The sequence below is a fragment of the Hibiscus syriacus genome, unplaced genomic scaffold, assembly GCF_006381635.1.
Source record: "Hibiscus syriacus cultivar Baekdansim isolate YM2019G1 unplaced genomic scaffold, ASM638163v2 tig00111433_pilon, whole genome shotgun sequence".
NCBI classification, from domain to species: Eukaryota; Viridiplantae; Streptophyta; class Magnoliopsida; order Malvales; family Malvaceae; genus Hibiscus; species Hibiscus syriacus.
In genome coordinates, this window is record NW_024063092.1 from 5891 (window position 1) to 16636 (window position 10746).

Below are 10746 nucleotides of genomic sequence, written 5' to 3' on the forward strand. Positions count from 1 at the left end.
AAAGTAAGAAAATAAATTTGTCCGTCAATGTTAGGGTTTTCTTGGCCCATTAACGTGGGCCCTAAAATTATATAGAGAAAAAGGGATGTTATTAAATTATTTTGAGATCTACGACGTTTTCTACAGGTAGGATGAATTCATTATTTTGATGTGATAGTTTTATGAAATATTATTTTATATTCAAAGTCTATTATTTAATATTTCTTTTGACGTGATGAATTTATTAAAAATATTATTTTTTTAAAAATTTTTAATATGAATTTAGTTTTAAAAAAATGGTAAAAAAAATAACCATTTGTTTTAGATTTCAAATGTCCAAACCCATACAAAGGTACCACTTTTTATATTGGGTAAACTACATGTTTACTATACAAACTATTAGTTTTGTTTTCTTTTGGTACTTAAATTTTATTTGTTTTAAAATTATACTTAACGTTTACTTTTTTTATTATGGTACCTCATTGTTAAAATTAAATTTAAAAGTTAGAGTGATTAAATTATGAGCAATTTGAAAGTTATTAAATTTAACTTTTTATTTTAATTATATATAATAAATTAATAACAAAAATATGATGTCACAAAATTAAAAATTAAACTCCAGTGACCAAAATAGGAGTGAGAAGATAATTGAGTGATAAATGATGTAATTTACTCATAAAAATGTCATTCTCATTCAGCTAAACTTTTAATAGCAATGTACCAAAATAAAATAAAAAGTAAATGTTAGGTATACTTTTGAAATAAATAAAAATATAAATACCAAAAGAAAACAATACTAATAATTTATATACTAAACATATAATTTATCCAATATAAAAAGTGATACCTTTGAAATCTAGAACAAAAAGCTTTTTTACACCAGTGGAACTCGTAGTTCTAATTTTTTTAAACTAAATTCATATTAAAAATAAAAATAATATTTTTTAATGAAATTCATCACTTCAAAATATTAAAATATTAAAAAATAAAAATAATAATAGAATTTGAGATGACGAGTTTACCATGTAATATAAAAAATATGGTAGATCCTAAAATAATTTTTGAGATATTCTATTGAACCAAATAATTATTTCGGGTGCTCTATTGAGAAAAAAAACCAATGTTAGTGGATTGTCTCCCGAGAGTTTTGGTAATGGCAAGAAAAAGAAGGGGGGGGGGGAAATCGCGCTTCAAAAACAGGGTTGGCGCCATAAGACAGTCACACTCGTAAAATATCACAGCGAGCGACGTAAAACCCCATTTTCTCGTAAGCCGTATCGAACGGCGGAGATCGAACGATCACGATTGTAGCATTATACTAAGAAAGAACAAAGCGAAGAAGAAATTCAACGACTATGGCGGAAGTAATCTCGCTGATGGACATCGACGAAGACGATCAGCATCAGAAACAAAACGATTCCCAGAAGCTAAACAAGGGCAAAAATGTCGTCACAGCCACCGATACCAAAGCCACTCCCTGGGTCGAGAAGTTCCGTCCTCAGTCCCTCGCCGACGTAGCCGCTCACCGCGATATTGTTGATACCAGTAATTCCTTTTCTATCTGTCCTAGGTTTTTTTTTAAATGCATTTCCGCTTTATTTTCTTTTTCTTTTTCTATTTAAATATTTAATGTGATTATAGGGGTACAAACGGAATGAGTTCCAGGAAAGGGAAGAACATAGTTCGAGATTTCAATTTTTTTGTATTCCTATTCTGTAATTGTTCATTAGTAAAAGGAATTAGGTTAATATAAACGTCTGCTCTCAGTTGAAGGAAATTTGATGATATTTTACTCGTGCTTCTTTACAAATTGTTTACTCGGTTTTTTGTCGGTGAAAATTAGTTGATAGGCTTACAAGCGAGAACAGATTGCCGCATCTTCTATTGTATGGTCCTCCTGGAACAGGCAAAACATCCACCATTCTGGCTGTTGCACGGAAGCTTTATGGAGCACATTATCATAATATGATTCTGGAGTTGAATGCTTCGGATGATAGGGGAATTGATGTTGTTAGGCAACAAATTCAAGATTTTGCTAGCACCCAAAGCTTTTCATTTGGGTAAATTCCTTTTGTTTCGTGCAATTGATCCATGATTGCTTATATTATGCATTAGTTTGACAACCACCACTGGCTATTTATGAATATGGAAATGCAGAAGTTGCTTTTGGTTGTTAAATCCAGTCATTCTCTTGTATTGCTGCTGATATTGCTCGGGCATTTCGTCTACATTTTTCATAATTTAGCATTTTTTGATCTTTGGGCTTGAATAAATGCTTTGCAAAGGTAACCTGTTGATGATTAATATTGAGGTTTTCACAGAGCGAAGTCATCGGTAAAGTTGATTTTACTTGATGAGGCAGATGCTATGACGAAGGATGCCCAATTTGCCCTGCGTAGAGGTATAATTTATTTTTGACCAAATTTATCTTATTGGAAGTTATCATTTCTTTCTTCCCCTTTCTTTATTGTAACTACATTTTTAGTGATTCCCTGCAGTTATCGAGAAATACACAAAGAATACTAGGTTTGCACTGATCTGTAACCATGTGAACAAGATCATTCCAGCACTACAGTCCAGATGTACTCGGTTCAGATTTGCACCTCTCGATCCTATTCATGTCACTGAGCGTCTTAAGCATGTTATCGAGGCTGAAGGGTAAGTATTCTGTTTCCTTTTCTATTCATGTGTTGTGCTAAACTTTGGGTTAGAGTGAAGCGTTTCTAATTTAAGTGCTCTTTTATGGGGAAAAGAGGTGGGAACAAGTTTCTAACTTTATATATTGGTGATAATCAGCTAAAATATTGATGGTATACAAGCTTACTAGAATGCAAAATAATTCCTGCTAATAGTTTTTACCTGCAGTTCTTTTTTTTCAATGCTAGAACCCATTAAAAGTTTCTTCTTATATATTTCTTGTTTGCATTGTTAAAATTTTACAGCTTACTTTTACTTGATTCAAAGAAATCATAAAATTTTGTTTTGCTGGATGGTCACTATGTTATTTCATTCCTAGGGCTGCAGATGAGTTGAGTTACACATGATCATTTCCCATTTAATACATGAGTCTAATGCTAGCTTGATCTCCCTATTGATTTTTAGGCCTATAAATGACTTTTTCCTGCTTTTTGTAGTTTCCAACTGATCATAATTTCAAGTTTCCAATTATTGTCCTGCTCCAAATTGAGCTAGAACTGCTAATTTTCATTTTTGCCACTAGTTAAGCTAGAGCTTGCCTTTTCATGCTTGGCTCAAGCTTGCATAAATATGGAACCAGCATAGATTGAATGTTTTAAGGTGTAGCTTTATCAAGCCATTTTGGACTTGTGTTAGAGTTGTTAGAAAGTGAAAATCTGTTCCTTAGCATGTCTCATATGGATTTACCTTTTGTTCTTTAGATCTTATCTTTGAATCTTTCACCCGACTACAATTGCAATTTTTGCTTCATTGGACCAGGCTTGATGTAACTGAGAGTGGCTTGGCAGCACTAGTACGGCTTAGCAATGGTGACATGAGAAAGGCTTTAAACATTTTGCAGGTATCTAAACCACTTACTCAAAAATTGCTTTTGCATAAATTGGTGTACGATAATGACCACTCACTTGTTTAAGAAAGTCAAATGACAGGTTGGCATCGATCTGTTCTTTGCTTTGTAGCAGAAGTCATGTTACATTACTGTATGATCTCATTATTCTTTGGAGGAGTAGTGTAGCCTCGTCTAATTTGTGGTTGATGTGTAGGGTTACATGAGTGCTTTTTTAGGTGATGTCAACACTTGTTTAATGAATAGGATACATTTTTTTCTCACTTGGGGAAGGGGATTTAAACCTGGCTGTCAAGCTAGGGAATTATACACTCCTCTCTGACTTGAATGCTCAAGTGCATGAATAAATGTACTTTATTTCCATACTGAGGGGGATTTTGGAGAGTATGATGCCTATTACTTCTAAAGTGGTTAGTGTTATTCATGAATGTGTAAGAGTGCTATTGTTAATAATTTTTTGCTATATGCAGTCCACACACATGGCTTCTCAGAAGATTACAGAAGAAGCGGTGTATCTCTGTACTGGAAATCCATTGCCTAAAGACATTGAGCAAATATCTTACTGGCTTCTGAATGAATCATTTGCTGAGAGTTTCACACGTACTTATCTCAATCTTCTGTTTGTTATGCAGTTCATAAAATTGTCATCTTTAGATCTGCTTTTTAACACCAAATCTTTGTTCTGTGATTAACTCTCTGTAGTAGTTTCTGAAATGAAGACAAGAAAAGGATTGGCCTTGATCGATATTGTGAGGGAAGTGACTATGTAAGTTCCATGTCTCTTTTAACTTCTAAAAGGCAACTCTTTACAATTTTCTGGTTGATATTCATTCACTACAGTTTTTAACAGGTTTGTTTTTAAGATTAAAATGCCCTCAGATGTTCGAGTTCAGTTAATTAACGACCTGGCAGACATAGAGTAAGTACTTATACCTGCTCTCTCTGTCTCTCTCTCAACTCAAATACAACACAACACATGAATAATTGGTAAATGGTTGATGCTTTGATAAAAATAAAGCCAAGATACTGAGATGTTAAATAATGTACTTACAAGACAATTTGTTAAATAAACAATACCTATCATTTACTAATATTGCTCAAGACTATTTTATTGCTGGTATCAGAAATTGCTTGCTTTGGGATTCCATTTAGAGTATTCTTACCCTAAGGAGGTTTTAGAGCCATTTTACTCGGGCTATTTGATGGTTGTCGAAAAATTTCTTTTGGCCAAGTTGTTGAACGCTTTAAATACGGGCCATATTATGGAAAGAACTATGCTTATGAGCTCATCAACATAAACATACTTTCATATTAGATACTAGATTGAAGAATAATTGACTAGTGGATGGGATGCAATCCCTGTAAAAAAAACTGTTGCCTTTGTTTTTGAAATCATGAAAAAAATGTTTATTAAATATCTGTTTGTACTGGCGAACAGATTTTATTTTGGTATTTCTAGTTGAGACCATAGCTGATATTGTATAGTGGGTGTGAATTGTGGAATGTATATATGATAGTAGCTAATGCTTTCAACCGGTATGTTTTACCATTTGCAGGTATCGTTTGAGTTTTGGGTGCAATGATAAATTGCAACTGGGATCACTCATTGCTTCTTTCACGCAAGCTAGATCTGCTCTAGTTTCTGCAGCAAAGTAGCTGTTCATGAAGCTTGGCCTCATTTCTTCTCCCACTGGGGATCTCAGCATGTTCTTTTTGTGTGGTTTTGGCCTGACAAATACCAAGTGTTTTTCCGCATGTAGTCTGAGTGGTGAATTCCTAAAGCATGCATTCCTTTCATTTGTAGTCATTTTTGCGTCTCTTAAGCTTACATACTTCACCAGCATTGTGGTTCCGCGTTATTTATCAATAGACATTTCAGATGTAGTCCCTTTAGCTTTGTTCCTTGCCTGCTTGTGATTGGTAGAAGTAAACTGAGTTAGAACATTTTCAGTTTGGAAAATCAGTAGGACAAGAGAAGCTAAGGGTAAAGACAAGTAAACCTTGTGAGTCACCCGAATCAGTCAAAAAGTGATTCCTATGTCATGTACACTCATCATATCAATAGCGATGCAAGTGAATATTTTATTTTCCTGTTGGCAGAGAAATGTTAGGGTTGGTAGTTGATGGTTTCCTCTTTCCATTGATTGATGGGAGGTTGGTGTAAATCAAACAATATTAGACAACGGTTGGTTCTTTGCAAATGCCTTGCAATCCTTGTATATATGTATGGCGAAACCTATGGCAGCCAATTCCATGCACGTGCAGGGGGTTGGTATCTCATTGATGATTCGATGGGTTCATAACAAAGTAACGATATAAGGAAAGTTTTACGTGCGGCAGTCATAATATATTGCTAAGAAAAAATGTTATCAGTTTTGTTATTATTTTTTTAACAAAATTGGTAAAAAATTATCAGAAATATTATTATTTCTATCGGTTTTGTTATTATTAGGTGTTTTACCGGTTTTATTAACATATCCGATAAAGCGTTACCGATTTTGTTATTATTTCTATCGGTTTTGTTATTATTGGACTCTTTATCGAAAATGTTAAAAAATATTAATGTTTTAGGTTTTAGGTAGAATAAATAATGTTTTAGGTAATTTTTTTTATCGGTTTTGTTAAAATAATAATAATAAAATCGGTAACATCTTTCTTTATATATTAAGGTTGTTATACGGTAAAACTTTCCAACAACACATCAATTTTGTCAACTAACTTGTGGTTGAAATGGTATTGAAGTTCAATGACATGATTCGTCATATTTGAGTGACATGCTATTGCCCGAGGGGTTGATCAGAAATGGAGGAATAATGATGCTTATAAATCCGATATAAATAACAATAATACTCGACCTTTGTATATCAAATAACATATAATGAAGCTAAAGATTAAAAACTCTTACCATTAATATATAAAATACTAATTCATTTAACAAAGCAGCAGTTAGTGCTAAAAGAACCCGTTTGTATAACATTTTTGTAATGCCATCATCCTTTAACAAGACTTAACTCGCTAGAAGACTGATCTGTACAGGATGGAATTTCTAAGCAGCTTCTATACTCCGTACACTTGAGGGGGCCTCTCTTAGATTTCTCCTTTCTCATCGCATCAACTATATAAACGTTTCTCTTATACTTTGCATCTTAAACCATTTACTACAAAAACTGGACCTTTGATATATATAATATGCTTAAAGGCAAGCAACCCCAAACTCCTATTGTATTTCTCCCGTAAATTTCCTCACCTGATTCCCATTGTGGTTGCTTGTAAAGAAATGAACTTGTAATCCTTTATATGCTTTCGTCGTTTCCGGTCCTGTTGGACCGGGTTATCTCGATTTCAAGTGTTCTGGAAGACCCGTCTTTGTTGCCATCGTGATTCAGGCTGAATAAACCACTGTACTCCCTCCGTCATGTCTTTGTCGATCTAAATAGTTGATCTTCCTAAAGTCGTCCTTAAAAACCAACCTCTCCATCAGAAATCAGACAACAATTTGCCAAAGATATGATGAAAATATAACTATTAGCACTTTTCCCATCCACTACGAATGGAAAACTGTTCATCAAAGCACACCTGAGAATGTCACTGCATCGAGGTTACAACAATTTAACCGTAGTACATTCAGAACAAGACTCGGAAAACCTCGTTTACCTTCCCAAAAGTATTTTTACTTTTGCAAATGATGTGAAGTTTTTGTCCCTTTGGGGGCACATCAAAGGTCCACGTGAAGCCTTCTTTCCACTGTATCGTAGTACAAATTTATTAATTAAATATACGGGTTACTACTGGTAGATCTAAGGATCCATACACAAAAAAAAAGTAAATATAGATTAATGAAATGTGGGGAACCCATCGACAAGATATCGAATTAAATGGATCGAAGTAATCTTTGGTGATTGTTTTGGCATTATCAGTGAAGGCGGAAATGAGAGATCTTCGTGGGATCTGTATTATTTTGTAAGGAACAGGGCAAAGCATGTTCATGGGGGGAGAGAGCATATGCAGTTGGGGCTGCCATCTATTATTTTATTATAATAAACAAACTGCTTTCTAAAATTATACTTATCTGTAAATATCAAACTCAATTTTCTACACATTTCTTCTTCTTCTTCTTCTTCTTGCTGTAAGAATCCAAACCTTTTATCTCACTCTGGGGGGCTAGAAAAAGCTTGGCATCTCTAGGCTGGATGAAAGAAACGTCATGGAAATGCTTAAAGTTTGTGTGAATTATGCTTTAAAAAAGGGTTAAGGGTAATGTGAGGTATGTGTTTAAGAAGGTGTCATGGACAAAAGATTGGACTTCAAAATGAAATATTGAAGGATCGAGCTTTTATTTTTGAGTGAATTTAAGGTAGAAGACAAGCTAAATAAACACAGGATCTCAACAACATTGTTGGATGATGGAATTTCAATGCTACAAATGGGGCAATTCTTCTTCATTCGGAGCCATTTGCTTATGCAATTAGGAAGTGCAACTAATCTTTCATTGTCTACGCATTCGACTTGACAAATTACACATCAATCAACTCCGTTTTCAAGCTAGATGGATTGAAACTTAAATGGCCTCAAGCATGAAGAAAATTCTTCCTCTGATACCCCTCTCTTCCCTGCTCCTATTATCTCTTCCAAAACTATCAACTCTTCGTACGAGAGGTTGTCTGAATCGATCTCGTTATTGTTGTCTTCTTCTCCACCATCGTACTCCGTCTCTTCATTAACATTGTTAATATATTGTCCCTCGAGAAACTCTATGTCACCTCGGACTTCAAAACATCCGTAATCGTTGTTGTTTTGATCATCGTCATCGCCATAATTACTTTCGATGGTTTTGAGCATCGAATAGATTTATTTTCAGTTAATCCGTCGGACTTCAAAATATTTTTAGTCAATTAATGAATGTACTATAAAATATTTTAGTTTTTGGTTTAGCATAATCAATGAATCATTTAGATTACAACTAAAATATTAATTAGTTTTATACTTTTAACATATTTGACTTTGCTATGTGATTAATAAAAAAAAAAGAATTTGTTATTTGAATATAATTATAGCTTTTGGATTGTAGTTGTTATGGATGGAGTTGATTTAGATATGAAACGATTTACTAAAAGATATTCTAAATTTTATTTTATTTAATTAATTAAAATTTAATAAAAAATAATTCGGTTCAAATAATTAACCCTTAATACATATAATCGAATTTGAACATCCTTTACAACAAATTTATTATGGTTAAAATAACTAATTTTGCTTGCCAATGAAATTACGACATACATAATTAATTTCTCTAATTATTTAATTTAAAGTATTCAATATTGTCTTTCGGAAAAAGATATATTCAATGCTGTTTTCATTTTAACTTTGATTTCGTATTTACCATCGCACTCTCAGACTAGGTGTAATGGAAATTATTCTTGAGCTTTAGTTTTTCTCCGCTACAGAGAAGGGGTGAGTTTGCGTTTAAAAGAAAATGGTTTAACTGCAGCCTTATTCCCTGCAGTCTCTAGAATTTTCAAAATTGAAAATTTTTAGAGTTTAGTGATCAAAATAGAAGAGAAGAAAATAGTCGAGTGACGAATGATGTATTTTACCCAATTTATAATAGCATGATTAACGAAATCTTGGCCAATGATGGAAAACGTTGTCAAAGGGCTAGATTGGTTTCTTTTATCGAGTCTGAGGGCCACAATCATCCAAAAAAACGATAGGAGCTATATTGATTTTTTTTTAAAGTTTAGGATCCTCTGATGCATCTAAGACTATAAAATAACCATATTTTATGATTAAAATATCGGATGTCCAAATACTTTGAAAGTAATAAAAGTTTGATAATTTAAATGCAGTTTCAAAGTAATTAAAAATAAAGCCAAATCCCACAGTCTGTCAATTATTGATAGAAACCATACGAGTAAAATATTGGTAATTAAGACTTAGTCCTATAGATACCGATCCGATCCGATCCTAATGTCTCAAACAATCTAAAAGGGAAGAAAAAAACGGGATGAGCTAAAACCCAATGCGGTCCGAAACTAATTCAAATGAGCAACAAAATTTATAAACGAAACATACAAATTTAATCATGACAACATATAAGAAATATAATAAATGTCACCTATGAGCAATTATGCATTTAATAAACATTACCATCACACTACATCCAAACACATGCAATTTATCAATATCAGCATCTCCGATAACAATATCTCTAATGACAACGATTCCGTTAACAACAACTCCAATAACAACAACTCCGATAATAATATAAAACCCCTAACTCCCGATACTCCAATAATATCGACTCTGTTAGCAATGACTCCGATAATAAAACCTCTAATCCCCCAATCCCCAAACTCCAATATATATAATTATGCATTTCAAAATTTCAACATATATAAATTAATGTGTCCACCACAAGATTTAGCATGCCTTAACATTTTAAAATTTCACACAACATCAATCAACACCACATGCTTCTATTGCATATAAATAATTCAATCATGGATATGAATTTACCTAAAGCTTACATCTTCGCACAATCGCCAAACATAACAACTATTAATTATTTTTAAAAATTAACGAAATGCTAACAGGGAAAAATATGTTCGTATTAAACTAAACGGACTCGTGAATATACGAATAATTAATTTAACTCTAAATCAGGGGAAAGACACACATAGACATTAATATTCTACAAATGTAAATCGATGTTATTTATGCGTCAACGAGGAAAATAACACACACCTGAAAAATCCTGAAATCCGCTTATATGTTTTGAAATGCGTTTTACCGAAATTTATTGATTTACTAGCTTATGAACCATGGCTACATGGTATGTGTTCTCCGGTTACGGTTGTCACCGAAAAGTATGAATTGTTCCTGATTTATGGAATCATGGAATTTACTGATTTATGAACTATGGTTTCTTGTTTTCACTGGTTGTTACTTGAACTATTTTATTGGGACATTATCTGGGTAGGCTAAAGGTTCATCTCTGATCAAGCTGGTAAATCCTTATGGACCTAAGGTGAACCTTGGGTAGGCTCTTAAGACCCAAGGCACTCCCTTGGGTTAATCATGGGACTATATGGTGTACATGTGGAGGACAATTATATGGTTTATTTCATTGTCACGTTTACGAGATTTTACTAGATCACGATTCAAATATTACGGTTTACGGTTAAAAATGATTTCTACTGGATTTTTATATGGATAGGATTATG

General features: G+C 33.2%; 2 protein-coding genes across 2 annotated transcripts; one reads left to right on the forward strand and one right to left on the reverse strand.

Annotated features, from left to right (window-relative positions):
* Positions 1–1175: 1175 nt before the first annotated feature.
* LOC120163246 (replication factor C subunit 3-like) lies at positions 1176–5292 on the forward strand. Its single transcript, XM_039173223.1, has 9 exons — positions 1176–1524; positions 1823–2039; positions 2301–2380; positions 2478–2637; positions 3436–3517; positions 3994–4123; positions 4226–4289; positions 4374–4442; positions 5080–5292. The coding sequence occupies exons 1-9, from the start codon at positions 1335–1337 to the stop codon at positions 5177–5179; spliced, it is 1092 nt and encodes a 363-aa protein (XP_039029154.1). The 5' UTR covers positions 1176–1334; the 3' UTR covers positions 5180–5292.
* A 2773-nt stretch (positions 5293–8065) lies between these two features.
* On the reverse strand, positions 8066–8362 carry LOC120163248 (probable E3 ubiquitin-protein ligase HIP1). Its single transcript, XM_039173224.1, has one exon. It carries the CDS (start codon positions 8360–8362, stop codon positions 8066–8068), a length of 297 nt encoding a protein of 98 aa, XP_039029155.1.
* Positions 8363–10746: the final 2384 nt, after the last annotated feature.

What these genes read in the sequence shown, in the direction of transcription:
- LOC120163248 (XM_039173224.1), bottom strand. Translation starts at nt 8,362, where the DNA reads ATGCTCAAAACCATCGAAAGTAATTATGGCGATGACGATGATCAAAAC.
- LOC120163246 (XM_039173223.1), top strand. Translation starts at nt 1,335, where the DNA reads ATGGCGGAAGTAATCTCGCTGATGGACATCGACGAAGACGATCAGCAT. An exon ending in CCAATTTGCCCTGCGTAGAG is followed by an intron (nt 2,381 to 2,477) that starts GTATAATTTATT and finishes GATTCCCTGCAG; the next exon opens with TTATCGAGAAATACACAAAG. An exon ending in AACGACCTGGCAGACATAGA is followed by an intron (nt 4,443 to 5,079) that starts GTAAGTACTTAT and finishes TACCATTTGCAG; the next exon opens with GTATCGTTTGAGTTTTGGGT.